At 41.5% G+C, this 20,880-nt stretch overlaps 6 protein-coding genes across 10 annotated transcripts in view; 4 read left to right on the forward strand and 2 right to left on the reverse strand.

Annotated features, from left to right (window-relative positions):
- The window catches only part of fru (sex determination protein fruitless), a 146,118-nt gene extending 137,167 nt beyond the window's left edge, over positions 1-8,951 (forward strand). Inside the window, exon 8 of one of the 2 annotated variants that reach the window (XM_036822020.3) lies at positions 142-4,167. In XM_036822020.3, the coding sequence (XP_036677915.2) occupies positions 142-698 (557 nt within the window). In that variant the 3' untranslated portion in view covers positions 699-4,167. Of the gene's footprint in view, positions 1-141; positions 4,168-5,823 lie in introns of those variants that run through there. The other variant, XM_036822021.3, reaches the window with a different exon arrangement.
- A 1,398-nt stretch (positions 8,952-10,349) lies between these two features.
- Positions 10,350-15,644, forward strand: LOC108017514 (mitochondrial protein C2orf69 homolog). 2 transcript variants are annotated; one of them, XM_065865657.2, is made up of 6 exons: positions 10,350-10,510; positions 13,674-14,047; positions 14,109-14,213; positions 14,274-14,934; positions 15,091-15,256; positions 15,313-15,644. In XM_065865657.2, the coding sequence occupies exons 2-6, from the start codon at positions 13,728-13,730 to the stop codon at positions 15,642-15,644; spliced, it is 1,584 nt and encodes a 527-aa protein (XP_065721729.2). In that variant the 5' UTR covers positions 10,350-10,510; positions 13,674-13,727. The 2 variants fall into 2 exon arrangements, with proteins under 2 accessions (XP_065721729.2, XP_016940071.4); XM_017084582.4 differs by having other exon boundaries at positions 15,316-15,644.
- LOC108017515 (potassium channel, subfamily K, member 16) lies at positions 11,363-13,552 on the forward strand. The gene has a single exon (XM_017084583.4). It carries the CDS (start codon positions 12,021-12,023, stop codon positions 13,185-13,187), a length of 1,167 nt encoding a protein of 388 aa, XP_016940072.4. The 5' UTR covers positions 11,363-12,020; the 3' UTR covers positions 13,188-13,552.
- A 45-nt stretch (positions 15,645-15,689) lies between the features above and the next one.
- LOC108020279 (lateral signaling target protein 2 homolog) lies at positions 15,690-16,940 on the forward strand. Its single transcript, XM_036821994.3, has one exon. It carries the CDS (start codon positions 15,690-15,692, stop codon positions 16,038-16,040), a length of 351 nt encoding a protein of 116 aa, XP_036677889.1. The 3' UTR covers positions 16,041-16,940.
- Positions 16,941-17,539: 599 nt separating this feature from the next.
- Positions 17,540-18,596, reverse strand: LOC108017516 (uncharacterized). Of its 2 annotated transcripts, none has more exons than XM_017084585.4 (3): positions 18,396-18,596; positions 18,122-18,309; positions 17,540-18,050 (listed from the first exon to the last, which is right to left on the reverse strand). In XM_017084585.4, exons 1-3 carry the CDS (start codon positions 18,582-18,584, stop codon positions 17,732-17,734), a joined length of 696 nt encoding a protein of 231 aa, XP_016940074.4. In that variant the 5' UTR covers positions 18,585-18,596; the 3' UTR covers positions 17,540-17,731. The 2 variants fall into 2 exon arrangements, with proteins under 2 accessions (XP_016940074.4, XP_016940073.4); XM_017084584.4 differs by having other exon boundaries at positions 18,122-18,327; positions 18,396-18,593.
- Positions 18,597-19,121: 525 nt separating this feature from the next.
- koko (cyclin Q) lies at positions 19,122-20,638 on the reverse strand. Of its 2 annotated transcripts, XM_017084576.4 has the most exons (5): positions 20,475-20,637; positions 20,217-20,413; positions 20,006-20,150; positions 19,723-19,944; positions 19,122-19,668 (listed from the first exon to the last, which is right to left on the reverse strand). In XM_017084576.4, the coding sequence occupies exons 2-5, from the start codon at positions 20,297-20,299 to the stop codon at positions 19,339-19,341; spliced, it is 780 nt and encodes a 259-aa protein (XP_016940065.1). In that variant the 5' UTR covers positions 20,300-20,413; positions 20,475-20,637; the 3' UTR covers positions 19,122-19,338. The 2 variants fall into 2 exon arrangements, with proteins under 2 accessions (XP_016940065.1, XP_065722993.1); XM_065866921.2 differs by having other exon boundaries at positions 20,217-20,638.
- Positions 20,639-20,880: the final 242 nt, after the last annotated feature.

Consider the following 20,880-nt stretch of genomic DNA (forward strand, 5'->3'; position numbering starts at 1 on the left):
CGCGTTTGAACGAACAAATTAATGAATAAAAAAAAAAAAATACTGAAAACTGAAAAACCGAAAAAAAAACCCATGATTAATATGAAAAATAATAATGCGAATGCAATCATCAATCAATCGAAAATACAATTAATGGCGCAGGCTCCAAGGCCTGGCACATGCGGCTAACCTTCGAGCGGCTCTCGGGCGGCTGCAACCTGCACCGTTGCAAGCTGTGCGGCAAGGTCGTCACCCACATCCGCAACCACTACCACGTCCATTTCCCGGGTCGCTTCGAGTGCCCCCTCTGCCGGGCCACCTACACGCGCAGCGACAACCTGCGGACCCACTGCAAGTTCAAGCACCCGATGTACAATCCGGATACGCGAAAGTTCGACAACCTAATGTCCTCGTCGGCGGTGGGGGCGGGTGCCACGCCCACGGCCAGCCAGTTGGCGGTCGCCTCGCAAGCGGCCATGGCAGCGGCAGCCGCGGCGGCCTTTAATGCAGCGCAACAGCAGCAGCAGCAGCAACAGCAGCATCAACAGCAGCATCAGCAACATCACCAGCAGCAGCAACAGTCGCAGTCGCAGTCGCAACAGCAGCAGCAGCAACAGCAGCAATCGCAGCAGCAACTCCATGCCCTTGCCCAGCAACACATGTTGCAGCTGCAGCCGCAACACCACCAGCAGCAGCAACACAATGCCACAAGTGAATGATACAGTCAGTACCTGGGCTGGAACTATGGTGCCTGGCGCCACGATGACCACAACCTCAAGCAGCAACAGCAACCCCAGCAGCAGCAACATCGCAAGGCTCCGCCCTTTAACTTTTATGCCCGCGACTATTACTACCAGCAACATCAGCAGCAACAGCAGCAGCAGCCACAGTCACCCATTAGCAATGGCAACATGAGACAACAGCAGCAGCAGCAACATCGACGACAGCAGCAACATCCTCCTGCCCAGACGATCATCATCGATGAGAGCGACAATGAGCTGGAGGAGGAGCAGCAGATGAGGCTGAATTTCGAGCGGTACATGGAGCAGCTGAAGCAGCTGGCGCCCTACGATCCCCAAGAAACTTTGTGCAATAGCAACACCAACATTAACATTAACAACAGCAGCAGCAACAGCAGCGGCGAGCCCACGAATGCCAATCCAATGGAAGCTACTACAACTACTACTAATAGTAATAATAATATTAATAACAATAGTTATGCTAACAACAGTGCTAGGAGCTACAGCAAAAGGCAACAGGAGTAGCAACCTGCAACCTGCAACGGCAACAGCAAAGGGCAACCTGCAACAGCAACCAATTGATACTCAATGCAAAGTAAATTTAGATGAGAAAAGATCTTAAATGTTGAATCGATTTAAGGGTAAGCCAAATTTATTTGTCAATTATGTAGAGGAGAGGATAAATTGCCGGCTGCGAGAAGGAATCTAATGCTGATCTGTGCAGAAAGCGACATATTGTCATGGTTTCAACTAGATATGGATGTTGCAGTCACACACAAAACACACACGCACTTATATACAGTATAGTAAATCTAATTGTAATGGAGTTTTTAATTGTAAAAGTCTTGTCTTCGTGGGGCAAGCAAAAAAGGGTTTCCAAGGCAGCTAAGAAGATGAAGTGGGTGGCAAATAGGGCTAAATACGGAACGAAAAAAAGGTTTTTAACTAACAGCACTCAAATATTTACAAGAAGAAAACAAAAAACGTAAACTAATTGTATTTCAAGAACTACCTACTCACATATATGGAATTACAAATTACAAAATACAAATTTTACAAATTAAAATCGTTGGACCTGTCAGACATTTGTGCCAAATCTCTTGGTGGTAGTGCCAACTTCCTTGGCTGCACTCTCTCTTTTTGCACCTGTTCGTTGTTGCATTTAACATTAATATGTGCACACCCACAAAAACCAAACCCCACAACACCCCCTAAAAACAAAACCACACACTAACCCACCCGGAAACCACTCTGATACTCTAAACAAAAATATTATGAAAGTTAGGAGCAAACACCGAACATTGAAGACATTTTGAACGAGAGATTTCTATGCTGCTAACCATTTTACTGTTTTATATAAATGTATATTTAATTATGATCTAATGAATGTCACGTTTTACGAACAATAATAACAAGAATTGTAAAATATAATGATAGCGTTACTCTGAACTTAATCGATATTTATAAAACAATATTCAATGGGATTTTCTCTGCATCTATGATGTACAAATCGGTGCGATTGATATCGATGTTAGTTGACCTTGAAGACATGCATTACGGTAGCCCTAATCTTAGCGAAGCAGTTTTAAACTAAACTAATCTAATCTAAACTAAACTAATTCACTGATTACGGATACTAAACTAATGTTAATTTATTTATAACCATCCTGGGAGTGTGTGCGAATGAGTCTCGAACTGAGCGATTGCCGATGGATCTGCAATACGATCGATACGATCCGATATGATCTGATGTATTATAGTTAGCGATAGCGATAACATCGCCAGATCCGATTGTCAATGCATGTGGCCGAGTTTGTTATCCAGTCTATATAATATTATATACCTACTTATACACACATGCGTGAGCTATTATTAATTCTTGCAGACTCTTCTTACGGTGTAAATATGATTGATGATTCTCCCACGATTTCTGCTAGTTAATGTATATTTAAAATCAGTTTTTTGTAATTTGTTGTTGTACATTGATTGCCAAATCCCCGAAATTGGTGCGCACACACACACACACATATATAAGAACACAAACACGAGCATATGCAAACACACACAAACGAACGTCTAATTGCCTAAAGAATTAATGCATAATTCTATTAAATATATAGTTATATATTATATACACACATATTCATAATATTTATTTGTTCTACTTCTTAACATGAAATGTTTAGTAATTAAATTTTTATTATTAATAATGCTACATCAAATACTGCCCCCGACTTAATGTTTGTTTAATGTTTATTTTTAACGCTGTTTTGTTAAACAAAAATTTAAGAAATTTATCTATATATGATGTGATAACTATAGTAAAACTAAAAACACACACACACACGCCCACAAAACAAACAAAAAACACCCACACACACACATTACAAATTGAAATTATGTTAATTAAGCAGGAGAGTAGAGAGTTGAAGTTTTTTTAAAAAACGATCGAAAGTAATCTATAATTTGTGTGGTATGCAAAATGGTGCTAAATCCAAATATACTTTAAAGTATAATGAATAGGACGAGAGGGAATGAATGGAGGAGGCCAGCTCCCCTTGAATCGTATCGTATGTGCAATATGACTAGTTTTCGTTTAAGGTGCAGGATGTTGACGAGACCACGCAAAAGCCAACAATTTTCAATTATGCGAAGAAAAATAAAATTTAAAAATAAAAAAAATATATGTAAATACAAAGCGGTGCTCACCCCCTACACATAAACAGATATTCAAAGTCCTTTTAAATGTCACAAAAAAAAGAGAGGGGAACGGACACCGCCAGAAAACTAAATAAATGTTAGCATATCACTATGAATATGATTATAAAAAAATATATATACATCTGATATAGCAGCAGGCAGAAGAGCAGTTAGTTAATGAGAACTTTTCGCTACAATTTCTGTGTCTATTTACAATAAATGTCATAAAAAGCTTATCAAATTACCGAACACACACCACCCACACAAAAACCAACACACCACAGCCCATAAACACACTCTCACCTTTATTTTGGTGCCTTTTTTGAAAACATTTTGAATTCAGTAATTGATTTCGATTTTGACTTTGACTTCGTTTAACCAATTTTAACAGCATTTTTGCAGTCGATCAAGAGTGGTTCGAACCTTTAATTTTAATGACGTGCTAGTTTCAATGTAAACTTAGTTTAATCTTATCTTTTGTATTAATAAATGCAATACAAACTATTTTTAGTTTTATTTATAAACAACAACAGCAGCGGCAGCAACAACAAACGAATGTTGAATTATTAAAATAAAAAAACAAAAAATAGAAAAACGCAGAAAAAATATGAAATCAGTTTAATTAAAGTTAAGCAAATTGAAGCAAGCCCACAAAATGCTTGCAGCATTTGTTACAATTTATATATACACATATAAAATATATATTACAATATTTTTTAAAACGATTTTTAATAAACATTCTATCTATTATGGCAGCCTTTCAATGAAAAGAATTGAATAACTAAACAAAAATAAACCCATACCGTAATAAAATCATAAAACCCTAACTGATGAACAGGCAGATGAACCAATCTCACACACAGACAGACAGAAAAACACACACACACAAACACACACAAACACACACAGGAACAAATGAAACAAAACAAAAAAATCAAAACTAAATCAAATAAATTGAATTTTATGGAAACAAAACAAAATGGTGATCACTTTATTATTTTTGATCATCTGACTCCGAAAACCGAATCCGTATCTCCGAATCCCGTTCTGCTGTGCGCTTTGAATTGTGCTTCCAACGATGTTAGGGGTGCCCATGAAAAGTCGATCTAATGTCTAAGAAACCATATACCTACTATATACTATATATACCAACCAACCAACACACTCACCTGCACATTTGTCTACACACATGCGCGCACACAAAACACACACTTACATATTCGCATAGAGAATTTTCAAACCTCGGCCCAATTTCCTGTTTTTTTATGATTTGAATTTGTTAACCTCTTTTTCAACATTTAGGAATACCCTACTTTTATCTAAATAAATATATATGGATTTATTATGTATCAGTTTCAGCCCGAATTCGTTAAGTGTAAGCCAAAATGATTCTTTGCACAAATGAGTTACACCCAAAAAAAAATAAAATTGGTATTGAAAAATACGAATATACAGGAAAAATGTGCGAAGCAGCCGAACGTACCCCTCATTTGAATTCATAAAAGAGTTATTGCCCACATTTGTGCTATAAAATATATATATTTATATATAAAATACATCTACATGTATGCGTCGATTGTGACTAATTTTATTTGTATACAAATAATAGTTAATGATATACCCTAAAGCCGAAAGAAAGGATATTGCAGGAACAAACGGAGGCATTTTATAAGTTAATTTGTAACTAAACAGTGCGAAGGAAAACATGAGCCACATTTTCTTAAAAGCGAAATTACAAAAATGTTGCCTACTTATCCGGCGCACTGTTTAAATCTATTTCATAAACGCTTAGTTGTAAATCGAACCGCATTTATATACTACATTTATACTTCTAAATTTTAAACTATGAACTATATTATTAAAGAAAGTAAAAATATTTCATTTGCACGCTGAAATATGTGAGGAGACGCAGAACGATCCGAAAAAAACCTTTTGTGTTAGCTACACACATTTATGTATATTTTCCGTTGACCTAAGTTGCTTGATTGTAGTTAGTGACGTTTGTTTGTTTTTAAATTTATACAACCAATTTTTTGAGTATTTTTTCCTTAGTTTTCTAGTTTAGTTTTTGATCTTTTTTTCATTATGCCGCCTAAGTATATTTGTTTTTTAGCTCACAAAACGAAACTCTACCTATCTCTGTCTCAAGCCATGTATCTCTCTCCCTCTTTCTCTGTCTGTCTCGCTCTGTCTTACACACTCACTTTTACACCACCTTCCCCACCCACACCCACTATATCTCTCTCTCTGTCTATTATAAAAACGAAAAACCAAAACCAAAACCAAACTACAAAAAAAATCCAAAAAAAAAAATAAAAGAAATCTATTTCTCTGGGCTGATTTTCGTCCCGCTCGACGGGCTGTTGTGTGTTCTGTTCTTCTCTTTCTCGTTCTCGAACCGCAGGCAGCAGCGCCCGCCACCACCTGTCGACCCCCCTGTCGACCTCGTCGTCGGCCTCGCCCCCGCCGCCCCCTTTCGGGATGCACCTGTCGGCGGCCCTGAAACGCGATCTCCATCCGCTGCACTACATCGCCGCCGCCGGCAATGGTCACAATGGACCGCCCGCCCATGGCTACAATCCCGGTACGGGCAATATGCCAAATAGTGTTGGTGGAGGTGGACCAGGATCGGGAGCTGGAGGAGCTGGAGCTGTCGGAGGAGGAGGAGGAGCAGCTGGTGGAGGAGCAGCTGGCCATAACTCACATCACACCATGTCGTACCACAACATGTTCACGCCGTCCCGCGATCCGGGCACCATGTGGCGATGCCGCTCCTGCGGCAAGGAGGTGACCAATCGCTGGCACCACTTCCACTCCCATACCGCCCAGCGGTCCATGTGTCCCTACTGCCCGGCCACCTACAGCAGGATCGATACGCTGCGCTCCCATCTGCGGGTCAAGCATCCGGACCGCCTGCTCAAGCTCAACTCGTCCATTTAAGGGCGTGGCCGGGGCCTCCCAGCAGCCCATCATCGCCAGCTTTACCACCAGCAGCAGCAACAGCAACATCAGCAGCAGCAACATCAGCAACATCAGCAACAGCAGCAACATCTACAACAGTCACATCAACCAGCTTACTACATCAGCAACTATAGCAGCAACTTCAGCAATAGATTTAGCTACAGCGAGAATTTATTGTAAATCGCTGCAGCTCTAGATGGATTTTTTCTTGCATTTAGTCGTCGTCTGTACATTACCCACTAGCTATCCAAGCAATAACAATAACCCAAAACTAGTAGAACCGAAGATGCTATGGCATATATACATATATATCGATAATCTTAACTATAAACTATTTGGTAAACTTTGACACAATCGTCCCATCAATTTATAAATGTGTCTAACTTAAAGAGAGTTAGGAAAAGGTTTCAGTTGCTAATTAAGGAGAAGGAGAAGGATATGTACCCTATAAGGCGGGGCAAAAGCAGCGAAGGCAGAACAAACCGTTTCGAAGGTTTCTAAATGTTGTTTCCTAAAAACTAAACTACAGAAATTAATAACTACACTAATGATAGAGAGAGAAGGTCGAAGGACAACTGATACGGTCAGTGGATTGGGGTCACCCATGCACATTTGGTGACCCCGACAAAGAAGAAGAGGAAGCAGGAGGAGGAGGATCAGCCAACACAGCTACAGTCACCCACAACCACTACTACTCATACGAAGGTCACATTAGGTTTTAGTTTACTTTACTGTTTACCGCTTAGATCGTAGTGTTAACCAATATGTTCTGCAGAGTAGGCAACGGATGAGGGCTACTCAACCAACTACAAAGAAATTTTCATATACCTCAAATGCATTTCAGTTTTATTGTTGATTGCTTAATTTTAATCTATGTAGACCGTTAGCACTTATTCGTAAACTACCCCATATATATATATTATATGTTATTTTAATCGGTTTCGATTCGATAGCCAATAGTTTACCAACGTTTTCCTCTGTTTTTATTTTTTTTAATTATGTTCTCTCCCCTAAATTCTGATTTTGTCCTATGCGTTAAGTTAAAGTTTTTAGGATTAGCTCGAACCACTTGAACCACCTCACTTTTTTGTTAAGCTTGTTTATATTTATGGTCAAATGTTAATTTAGTTAAAGTACACTAAAACATATATTAAAACCGGAAGAAGAAAATAAAGTTAGTTGATATGAGGGCTATACAAGAAAAAAAATCATATCACAAAAATCTACAAAAAAAAATGATTGGAAAAATCTATAGAAATTATATTTTAAAATGGCTTAATTGTCTGCTAAATTGGCAAGAAATTGGAAGAATTCGTTATAATTTGTAATCGATTCCTTGCTCTTTGATTACCATAACCAAAACGTCCCCGCAGAGACGGCAAAAGTAATTAATTTTAAACATTTTGTGATAGACAAAATTATGTTTCGGCGCAAAATAAATTTAGAAAAAATATCTATCATAAAGCAAAATAAAATATAAAATTAAATGTGATATTTTCGGCACAAAACTTTACATAAAAACAAAAAGAAAAAATAACAAAAAAAATATAAAATATTGCGAGGGTCAAGCACCATTTGGCTAAGGTTGCTGGCCTTTTGCATTTTTATTTAGAAGATTTTTGTTATAGCATTATTCAAAATTGTTATCTTTCGGTCCAAAGCACAAAATGTATAAAATTACTTTCTAGTTATTCTTTAATCCTACTTTTACTTTAACTTTAAAATCTTACTTGATTTCCTAATTTTAAGTTACGTGCATGTGCGTGTGTATATATCCATTCGAAAATGTGTACACACAGAGATCATAATTTTATTTAGTTTTACGTTGATTGAGTTGAGAAACTTTAAGCCAATAAACTACCGCAAAATTAAAAACAACAAAACAAAAACAGCACAGATGTTAAGGCAAACCACTACTACACACAGATTTATGTACCAAAAATGTAATAAATATGAAATTATATAAAGAAAAAAGAACACAGAAAACAAAACCAAGCAGCGAGAAACCAAAAGAAAACTAACTAGAGAAAGCTGAAAGGAGACTAGCTGGATTTTTCTAACCTTTTTTCCATACATAAGAATAACTCGTAAATGAAATATTTTTATACATCCATCTTGTAATCGGTCGGTCGAAAGGAGAGCTACTAAAGATCTCGGCCAGAAGGGGTTGCTCTGTGGAATCTCGGCTCTGGGACTTAAATCCCAGATCTCAAATGACTTCACATTCGTCACGCGCGCAAATACAAAAAAACAACAGCGAGTTGTAACTTATTTTTTTGCTCTACAGTTACAAAACTCAATTAATCAATATGCAAATACAAATGTGGCGGTGCCCAAATCATGGCACACAACACATCAATGAAAAATATTATTAACAGTTTTTCGTCGTCTACCAGTTTAAATAAATCAATCCATAAAGATCTATATATATATATATATATATCAAGCAAAAATATATATATTTCAAATTTATTCAAATTAAAATCAAAATATAATTCACTAGCAGCATTTAAATGTCAAGCGAAACAGCAAATAAAACCAAATAAAATTTATGATTATTATTATTACATATATCAACAACACTCGTTTCATGTTCTGCCCTTCATGACCACGCCCCTACTTGGAAGCACAATTCAAATCGTTAGGTTCGGGATTGAGTTTGGGTTCGGAGCCCTGATTCTGGGTTTTTGGGTTCAAGTTGTGGGTGGATATTTCATTTTACAGGCAATGTTTTTCCCCTTTGGATGGGACCTTTGGAGATGGGGTAAGTACTTGGTTATTTTGGTAAGATGCATTAAAAAGCTATAAATGGCTATTGATACACTTTTCTTATAACCAAAGATTTCAGCTTTTATATGAGAATAAAAAATATTAGCCCGAAAGACTCAACAAAAGGTCGTTTTTTATTCAAATTTTTAAGGTGTACTTTTTTACACAAAAATATTTATAAATTTATAAATAATTCATAATTTTATAATTTTCTAAACATAAAATCTTTCTCATTTCCTTTTCAAACGTCACCCAGTCCAATATTACTATTGAATTATTGAATGCCTTTTTGTATCGACGAATTCTTTCAAAATATCCAATATTAAAAAAGTAAAGTTATAAAACTGAGTGATATACTCCGTAAAGGGAAAATGTTTTAGGAGTTTTCTTTTCTTTCTACTGGAAAATGTGTTATTTTGAAAGTAGGAATAAAAATAAAATAACCCATATCGGCTTTTTCTTGGACTAATTAAATCCTTAAAAAAAGTCTTCAATGATTACCACTTTTCTGCCAGTTTTAAAGTATTACCGACATCAAATTCGAATCAAACATTTTTTTGCCCAATTTATGTAAATTTATATATTAACAGACAATATGTTTCAATAAATCCGTTTTATGGCGATTAAATTAAATAAATTGTTATATTTTTTGGGAAAAACAAAAATTTGTTATTTGTCCCATTTTGAATTTTTTAAAAGACGATAGCGCCATCGTTGTAGCGTTGCCACCTTTTACACAGTACACTAAATATCGATTTGTGCTTATCCCAGTCGATTACTCGATAGTTAGTGTGTCCGCGCTTTAAATATCGATAGGTATAAGAAAAAATTACACCGCTATCGGAAACAAATTTATACGTCGATAATAAAACAAAAACATTTAAAAATGTATACGTTTACATTTAAGAGGCTATCACGCTTTGTTTTAAAATCATTTTTTTAGTCTTTGGGCAACTGAGGCATTTGTTCAAATTTCATTTCTGAAAATATATTTAAAAATATGGATAAACTCTTCGGTGCCGTCTACATAATACGTACATTCTGCTCCGCGCCACAACTTATTCATTGACTTTTTAAAGTAACTTCTTTTCCGCCAACAATCGCACAAACTGGAGTAAAACTATCGATATATATAATACTAAAATGGTATTTGGTATTTCTTATAAGACAGGGTGACTAGAGCGGCTTTTGCCGAACAGAAATCCCCCTGTGCCACAGGGCGACTCGTGCGGGACCTACTAGTTTTGCTGTGAGACGCAAGATTAAAGAAAAACAGGCGAAGAGGGAAAACGGGAAATACGCGGGAAGTGTGTAGACAAATCGCCAATTTTCACGCGCAACGATTAACGAGAATAAACAGCGTAAGTAGTGGAAAAGCGCAGGGCGATTGCAGCGGTAAATGCAGAATGCAATGCACCGGAAAATTTTGCATAAATTTTTGTGAAATTTCAAGTGCGTTTGTGTGAGTGTGCAGCAGCAGCAGCGAGTGTGTGTGTGCGCTAGGGCCCCGTGTGTGTGTGTGTGCGAGTGCGCTGGTGTTGAAAAAATCTATCTCTTCGCTACGCATTTTCACCCCCCGTTTTTGCGTATTTCATCTCTCTTCCTCTTCTTCTGTATCAGCACAGCCGCCTGCGTGCGCTTGTGTGCGTCTGTGTGTGTGAGTGCGTTCTCTGCTTTCGTTTTTTAATTCTTTGTTTATCTTTACGTATAGTTTGTTTTGGGGGGCCCCCAGTTTTATTGTTGTTACCCGATGGCGGATGCTCTTTCCCGTTCTGATTTATCGCCTTGTAAAAATAGTGGCCGATTCCGAGATTCCCAAAAGCTTTGCCGTCTGCTCAACCACACACACTGCCGTTAATTAAAGTGCCATAATTTGTTATGACCGTCTATCCCCTCCGGAAAACTGTGAAAATAACGTGAGAGGTATATTTTGGTATTGGTTAAAAGTGCTAAATCCCCAAAGAGATATATATGGTTAAAGATCTTTGAAGGTCGATTCCAATTGGCTCCAAAAAAAAGGATAAATCTGTTTATTTATTAATTTGGACCATAGAACTATCATCATTTCGCATAATATATGTAAATATGATATCATTGTATTTTATATTTGATACGATAAAAAATTAGATGGGGATATCCATATTTCAACAATTTACAAAACTAGTATGTATCTTATAGTTTCAAAAAGATATTTAATTTTCGATTCCAATTACAATACATCAAAATGTTAACTATTATTATAACTTGGAGGATCTGATAGGTTAGCATATCTGACATCAAATTATGTTATTGTTTGAGAATGTCAGTTCCGGATTAAATTGATTTGAATTTTTCCTAGTCTCCGCTCTTTCAGTAAACCACTAATAGATCTATTCACTCGGCATCTTTCCTTTTCCCGACTATATTGCACCTGTCCCGGGTGATATCTTGATTGCTCTTTTCATAAATTTGACGTAAATTGCCTTATTTAGAACAGCGGGCACTTGCTGGCATAAATATCATAGCCGCATTATTTGTTTTCCATACATTCGCCTTTTTCCCCACTGGCTTTTCCGCTCATCTGCTCTCTACCTTTGATGAGATTTTCCCTCGAAATAGTTTTCACCCAGTTGTATTTTGGCGCCCGCGTTGATCGGTTGTTCAGTCGGAGGAAAATCGTTCGTTTTGCCTTTGGAAAATGTGCCGTGCAAAGGCGTGGGTTTATTTTTAGCCAACTTGCTGATTTCCACACTCGTCGTGCTCCACAAATCGGGTTGAGAATCGACAACTGGACAACTAATTGCCCATCACCAGGCTTTAAGGTCTTTCGACAAGAAGGCGGAAGATTTCCAGAATCCGTGGAATTGGTTATATAATCCATGAAAGATTAAAATGGCCAACAAATTTCAGAGGAAGAGCTCCCCAGCAGCAGGTGGAGGTGTGGGAGGGGCATCCAGTGTTTCGTCTACGCCAAGCAATCAGCCCCGGAAACAGGTGAAAAGATGCTGCCGGAACTTCGTCACCTTTATGTGCACCCAGGTGGGCGTGGGCGCCCTGATCGTGTTCTATGCCATCTGCGGAGCCTTTGCCTTCATGCACATCGAGCGTCAGTTCGTGGACGAGACGGCTGGCCATGTAATGGAGCTGCGACAGAATTGCTCCCAGCAGCTGTGGAGCATCACGGAGGAGCACAACGTCGTCGATCGCCGGCGCTGGACGGAGGCCACGAATGCGGTCCTGCGGGAGTACCAGGAGCAAATAGCTGGAGTCGTCAAGCACGGCTATGTGGGCCGAAGTCCGGAACAGATCTGGAGCTTTCCGGCTGCCCTGATGTTCTGCCTCTCAGTGATCACCATGATTGGCTACGGCAACATGGTGCCCCGTACTCCATGGGGCAAAGGATTTACCGTGATCTACGCCACTTTCGGGATACCCCTGTATATCTTGTACTTTTTGAACATGGGACGAGTGCTGGCCCGCTCGTTCAAGTTCCTCTATCGCTCCATGCACGACTGTACCCAGGAGCATCCCCGCCTCGATCGTTTGGACGCGCTTGAAGGAGGTGTCACAATGGCGCGAAAGAAGGTCATTGTACCCTCAACAGCTTGCCTGTGGGTCATATTCTTCTACGTCCTCACCGGCACCGTGATGTTTGCCAACTGGGAGAAGTGGAGCTTCCTCAATAGCTTCTACTTCTGCATGACTTCGCTGTGCAAGATTGGATTTGGTGACTTTGTTCCCGGAGCCTCACTGACCACCACGGCGGATGTGAATGCGGCGACGCAGAAGCTGCAGGAGGACATTGCCGCCGATCCTGCCGAGCTGGCCCAGCTGCAGTCCGTAGCCGCCGACCAGCACTCCAAGCTGGCCATTAACTTTGTCTACATGCTGCTCGGCATGGGTCTGGTGGCCATGTGTCGCAACCTGATGCGCGAGGAGGTGCGCCTAAAAGCGCGGGAGATGCGCGAGGATGCCAAACTTTGCATGGAGGACACGCGGCTGCGCTTTGTCGGCTGTTGCGGGAACCCCCGGGATGCCTACGAGGACGATTACTACTAGGATAACTAACCGGAATATGGGAGGTGCTCTGGAGCGAGTGATTCATTAAGATTTGTAGGAGTTTCGATATGCGCTGCCCTTTAATTTAGAACAGATTAGCAACTGTTGCAAATGTATTTTAGAGTTACCCATATTTGGACTTCTGGGTAGAAATACTTATGTTTTCGATCTAAGCTATCAAGATAGCCATGAATTTATATCTATAGCTTGTAAGAGATATTAACAGAACCCTGTGCCTTATCAGTCAAATTGTAAACTCGTAACTAATTTCCTTTTCAATCTGGAAAGCAATTGCAACCTAACCGTCAGGGAAGGAGCAACATAAAAGATAAGGTGTTTTTAGGGATTTTTACTTTTGAAGCAAACATTTGAGGTTTGAGTGCCAGGGCTAGTGTGTGTGCTGTGAAAATTTGTGCTGCAATTGGTTTTTCCCAACTTTATTATGCCAAACAAGTAATTCCCATCTGAACCGATTCGATCATGCAGCTCACCATTGATCAATTCCTGCAACTGCAAGAGCGGATCCGTAACTTCGAGGGCATGCTTGGCGGCGGCAGCGGGGAGCGTCTGTGCACGCCAAGCACTTCGGCCGGCCCATTCCGCATCTTCTCCGTGACCGGATTCCAGAACCGGGCCAATGACATTGTCTACTGTCCACCGATTGTGCGCCAGCACTCGGTGCACGTCCCCGAGGACTCCACAGCCATTATATATTTTGGCGGGGATGTGCAGGACTTTCCGGAAAGCATGGAGACGAACCGCGACAGCCGGGGTTACATGAAGTACAACCTCGAGAACTCGGCCATTCTTCTGCGCGAGGCCTTTCCCAGGTCACACATCATCGTCATCCGGCCAGTGCGGTAAGTTGAATGTCTAGTATATATTTTTACTTTCATAAATTAAACGATTCTTCTCTTGCAGCATGGAGTTTAAGACATTCAGTTGTTTTGACAACTTTGTGCGAGGCAACAACGCTGGAGTCCCGGATCATACGCCCATGAACCATGCCCTCCAGCACCTAGAAAAGTGAGTGTAATGTGTTCTACAAGGGGTAGCACTGATATAACCCCTCTTGTACTTCCATAGACTGCTCCAGAATCTGTCGCAGCGCCTGATCTCCATACCCGAGAACGAAATCCTCGATCAGGCCGCCCAGGCAGCAGCAGCTGCGGCGGCGGTGGCTGCTGCTGCTGCGGCCGCTGCCCTGACGCTATCCAACGCCACGGTCACGTCCGAGTCCAACTCACAATCGGCACCGGCCAACGACAGCAGCCAGGAGATGGACATTGATATACTGCAGGTGCAGGAGAATATCACAGTGGATGCTGATGGTGCTGTAATATTCCCGATAGTGGGCAGTGAAGCACCGGAGACGGTGAACAATGTATCCGGCAATAATGGCAACATCAGCGGCGGGGGCAACGATGACAGTAGCAGCAATGTGAACAACCACCAGGAACAGGTGAACAACCAGCAACTGCAACAGCAGCAGACAGCGGCGGCCATAAAGATGACTTCTGCCACAACGGCGCTTAGTGCCACCACCAACAATGTGGAGCACTACAACAACGACTGTGCCACGAGGCCGACTCCGGCTGCAACTGCAACATCAGCCTCGGCCACGGCAACATCCACATCCACGGCAACCAGCGACAGCAATCCCCTGTGGTGGCGGGAGAACCTCAATCTGGACAAGTCCAAGCTGGTGCTGATTGGCTTTAGCAAGGGCTGCGTCGTGCTCAATCAAGTGAGTCGCGTTTGGTTCGTTAACTGGTTGACCCACTCGCCTTTACGCCTGCTCCAATTCCTTTCAGAATGTCCGATGAATTCAAATCGGAATATGAAAGAATTGCGGGAATTCGCTCTCTGACCTTACTAATCTCTTATCTTATTTCCTTTACAGTTCATCTACGAATTCCACTATCTGAAAACACTGACGCCCGATGACAGCAGCATGTGCCGCCTGCTCTCTCGGATCTCGGACATGTACTGGTTGGATGGCGGGCACGGCGGCCAGAAGAACACATGGATCACATCGCGTAGCCTACTGGAGACGCTCACGCGCATGGGTAAGTGCAGAGAGTCCATGTCAAGTGAAATCAACTAACGAGTGGGACTCTTTAAGCAGGCATGAACATCCACGTCCACCTGACGCCTTACCAGGTGCAGGATGATCGTCGACCCTGGATTCGCAAGGAGGAGAAGCTCTTCACGGAGATGCTGAGACGGCTGAATGCGCCGATCACCCGGCACTTGCACTACGACAACCAGCCGGCGAATCTGATGACCCACTTCGAAGTGCTTCAAGCCTTCTGCCAGCACGTCCATGCGCTGAACCAGCAACAACAGCAGCTACAGCAGCAACAGGGTGTGGGGATCAGTGAGCAGTCTGCGGCGACGGTGGCCACCAACAATGGTAGCAACAATCTGTTGGAAGCCGGCGAGGAGGCAAAGTGACAGCTGCAACTGCATCCGCACCACCACAGACGTCGCTTGCATGCGATGCGCAAGGGAACCGCCGCCCTCAAGCGTCAGCAGGTGGCGCAGCTGCGCCAGCACCACCAGCAGCTGCTGGCCGCCGCCCCGGAGCTCGCACTGGCCTCCTCCTCGCGCCTGGCTGCGGCCCTGATCTCGTCGGCGGTGGCCCTGAGCGCCTCGTCCTCGAGCCTTGTAAATAATCATCACCACGGCCATATGCAGCAGCCGCCACAGGCGCGCCATCACCATCATCCGGCAACATCTCACAGGCATCATCACCATCACCACCACCACTCACATCACCACTCGCACCATCATCATCAGTGTCGCTCGAAACGCAAACTGCAGAAATTGTATTATACGCTTTGCCGTTAGATCTGTAACTTAACTATATCTATGTATACTTGTATGAGAGAATGTTTCTTAGAACCACCAGCATCATCAGCACCTAGCCTAAGTCGATTCACGCCTGTCACGACCCCTATTATATGTCCAGAGCTTCGTACCTCCTATTTGTATATGTATTTATTTATTCCAATTTTTTTCGTATTCCTACGCATCTCATTTTCGTAATTGTCCCCAAACTGAAAGAACAATCTCATCAGTGCAATAATATACATACATCTTAAAATGTATATTGATATATATATATATTGATATGCTGATTTTAAAATCATCTCTTATTTTATACAAACACTCCAATCTATTTATTTGTAATTGAAAAAGATTTGTGATTTGCGCACATGATATGAACTTCGCAGAGCATCCACTGTAATTGTAGCGTGTCTCAAGCAATTTTCGTTTTAAGTACCCCAAGGAATTTATATATCACCCGCACAGACGCATTAACCTAACCAACCCAAAACACACACACCCCACAAAGCCCTCTGATTAAGTATTACTTAGCGTATGTAAGCCTTACTTTAAGTTGCAACTGGCAAGAAAACCACAACAAAATGTACTTTACTTAGGCCGATCCTCAGTTTCGATCGCGAACTGGGGTCAAAGTATCAAATTTGTGAGACGAGAATCCGCAATAGCAACATTCTCGTCCAGGCATAGTATACGTAGTTTTATCTGATTGTGCTGGGCAAGTCAATGAAGTAGAGCTGTAAAAAATCTATGGTACTATCGATAATATCGATTGTATTTCGATAATATTAATAGTACTATCGATAATATCGCGATAGTATTACAAAAATGGTGCTACCATCGATGTTTTTGCAGCTATACAATAAAGTACTCAATGCGAATAAAGTGAATTTTGCCAAGTCAGATCCGAGAAATAATTGTAATGGCGCGCGTTCCTTAAACTAAATATATCGATATGGAGATCATTACCGCTTCCGCTTATCCAACAGACAAGGCAGAGACAGCAAAACCGAGAGAATCCAATTAAACTTATAGTGCATATAAGGGAATAATTACACAAAATTTCGTACCTTTGTAGAATTTGCAGTTCAAAATTGCTTTAGAGTTTGTCGGTGTACATTTTACGGATTAAATTGCACAATTTTAGGCAAGAAACCTATTAACTAAAAATACAGACGGCCATACCATTTTAATGAGTATGTAGATGTAAATTAAACATTATAAATGAGAACGCTGCGAATTTGAAACCAAAAAGTTCAGAGAAAGTCAAGAAAGAAAACCCAAAAGAATTCCCAATGTAAATTCTAATGATTTTTGTGGTCTGGTAATAAAATGAATAAGCATACACATATGGATAAAATAACAAGCACGAAAGGGATTCTTCCTGATTTCACAATATATTTGATAATTCAATTCTTGTAGTGAATTTTATGGATTAAAAAACTTGAAACAGCCTATCAAATTCATTAATTGTGAGAACAGAAACATTCCCAGCCATCGTATTTCTTGGAATTCTTTTACTCAATCTACTTATTTTAAAATAAATTACAATTCTATTGTACTCGTACAAAAAATATCGCTTGTGATGCGCCAGACAGCTTCATCCTTGAGATTGGTGTTCTGGGTGCACAGGTGGAGGAGTTGGAAGAGGAGGGCAGAGCCGGGCCGGGTGGATGGGGCATCCCGGCCTGCAACTACGCACAGTGATTGGGGCACCTGGCCCCCGTGGTCCACTCGTCGCTGCCGTCGCAGCAGTCGCACACGTGATCGTTGATCCTGCTGCTGGCCACGTAGACATCCAGACCGCGGCCCGTAATGTGGCGCTTCTGGTAGCGGCAGTAGAATCGACCCTTGGCGCAGGCATTCGTGCTGGGCTCATCGCTGCCATCTTCCTCACAGTCGCAGTAGTTGTCGTTCAGATGGTCGAAGGCGATCTCCTTGGAGCCATCCAGGCACCGGAACTTGCCCTCGAAGTTCGGCTTGTAGGCATCGTAGTCGAAGAGACGGGTACCCCTGAAGGATTATCAATAGGATGATGAGGAATTTGCATTTATAAACAAGTGGGGGGTAATCAGCCACCGCACCTGACAATCTTGATGGGTTTCTCGTGCCCAGCAACCGCTGAGGGGGCCCCTGTTGCCGGAGCAACTGCATCCGCCCCTCCGCCGTCGAAGTCGTCCACGTCGCGCTGCTTGCTGCCCAGGGACTGCATCATCTGCTGGTGCTTCCGCTTGATCTGCTGCAGATTCCAAGGAGCCGGCACTCCGGGCAGCTGGTTCAGCGAGAAGGCCTGATGTTATTTTTTATGCACACATTAAACCACACATTGCAACCAAGCCAAATCCTCGCGCGGCTCACCTGATACGCGATGAAGGAAATCCCCACCAGGAAGATGAGCAGCAGGAACATCTTCGACTTCTGCTTGTAAAAGGGCTTGAAGTATATGTTCTCCCGTTTCACCCACGTCTTGCGCATATTGTCCTTGTCTTTTGGCTCTGCTAATGCTCCGTTCTGTATAAAAAATATGTTTTGTTTACGATGTTGCATTGTTTTTGTAATTTCCGGCGTTAGTCAACACTCTTTCGAATGGATTAGAGTTGTCATCACTCATTGGGAAATTATTAAAAGCTGGGTAGTCTGAATTATTTTCCATAAAATATACATATATATTTAAAAATATTTTGCATAATACTTATTATTTAGTTTTAGTGTAAGTAAAATATACAAGTATACCGGTACGTTCTTATAATTAAAGTTTTATATATACTTTTATACTTTATTAAAATATTTTTAAATTTCCTAACATAAATTCATAGTAGCGTTATTGACGGCTCTTCGGAAACTGAACTTATGTGTTTTACATAAGTATCAAATATACATTTATAAGATTTAAATTTTAGTTTTTTAAGCCAATTTTTTCAAATTTATTCAGTCAGTGGAAGGCCTTAAAATTCCTTACTTTTTCCCATGCCCAACCATTTTTTTTAGATATTAAAATATTAAAACAACACCCCTTTATTTCCATTGAACAAAACACCTTTTTATTTCCTTATTGTATAAATAGTTAAAATTGAGGAATAGATCTAAGATGTCGGTTCTGGTGATAACCAATAGTAAGTCTCGTCTTTCGAGCGTACTATCATATCATTCCAGGTAGTTTCATTTGTTTTGTTAAAAGCATGTAAATGCAGTGGACATATGAGCACATGTCGTGCATAGACTGAGATAGGCTTATGAGGTGTGAAGGGAAAATAAATAAATTCGGATGGAACAAGGAATGGATTTGGCAGTCTCGGAGGGATTAGGCGGCTTTCAGAAAGGCCTCATGCCGGTACACCTCGATCACGTTCTCGATGATCTCCCACTGGTTCTCGCGGGTGAAGTCTTTGACCAGGGGCTTGTACCACATGGTGGATTCGTCGGACTCATCGGTGAGCGGCACCTGGATGCCGTAGGTCTGAAGGGCCAGCGATAGACATCCAATGGCAACATGGGTGGGCTTGTACTTGAGGATATTGGCGCTGTGGTGGAAGTCCTGCAAATAGGAGGCAGCGGCCTTGGCAATGGGCACCGAGTTCCACACCTCGGCGCCCACCCAGTCTTGTAGGGTCTTCATGTAGTATAGTAAGTACTAAAATATTCAGTGTTATAGATGGTAAGATCTCTCCTAATACAAAAAACCCACCTTGTGGGCTAGATCTATGTTGAGATCGAAGCCCAGTGTGCGTGTGATGAGCAGCTCGGCCTGGACAATCGCATCCCTCATCGACCAGTATTCATCGTTTAGATCCAGTGGTGCATTACCCCTGTTCAGGGTGCAATATGCCACGTTGATTACATCGCGTATCTTGACGCTTTCGTCGTCCTTGATTTTGCCAGCCAGATACAACGAGGAGGCGGCAATGAGCTGGGGTTTTAGGAGGGAAAGTTGTATGAGGAGTTTAATTTCGGATGATCAGTATACCCACGAATTCATCGTAGTCGCTGGCCTTGACTTCCCGGAAGAAACGATGGTAGACTATGGCCGCACAGGCTGCCGTCAAGGGTTTCATTTTCAACTTGGCAGCGCACTCAAAGATGTACATCGGCACCACACCGGGCTTGTTCAGCTTGCTGTGGCATACATGTATCTTGAATTAGGCACTGATTTAGGAGTTAGGATCGGATCCTCCAACTCACCGATAGTCGATGGGCTTCATGGTCTGCGCCTTGTTCGACTCCACGTGCTGCTGCAACGACATTACATCCAAAACGTTTTTCATACTGCTTATCCCAGAGAGCAAACTGAACTGAACTGAATGAAAGGATGAAGGCGGTGGTGTTATAAAGGCCCAGCGAGTTCGTTGGCACCCCCGGAGCAAAATAAAAGCAATGGACTTGTTGGGAAATGAATGTGAACTGAGACTGAGACCACCGAGAAATCGAGAGGTGACAAACCGGTTTGATTCGACTACAGCTTTGTAATGGGAGATATGATATGCAACACGATCAGGAAAAACTAACGGGGCCTGCGGTACGTCAGCTGTTCGATTGGGGTTCAATTAAAATGGTGGCCAGGTTTGTTAGTCTCGCAGCCCCAATCCGACTCCCACTCCACAGTGTCTTTTCAAAAATAGTACCTACAACTAACAGGCAAAAAAACAGCTGTTAGCGTAGACAGTGTTGTTAAGGTAATATTCGCCACTCACGATAAGCTTTGTGAACAATAAAATCCACGCTTATGAATTATTGCCAACGTGTGTTGACCTAAAAATGTTCAATTGTTAAATTTAAACTTATTTACCTTAACGTGTCAAATTTACCAGTTTGCAAACTAAATTAGTCGATGTCCAACACTGGCACT

This window comes from Drosophila suzukii, chromosome 3, assembly GCF_043229965.1.
Source record: "Drosophila suzukii chromosome 3, CBGP_Dsuzu_IsoJpt1.0, whole genome shotgun sequence".
Taxonomy (NCBI): Eukaryota; Metazoa; Arthropoda; class Insecta; order Diptera; family Drosophilidae; genus Drosophila; species Drosophila suzukii.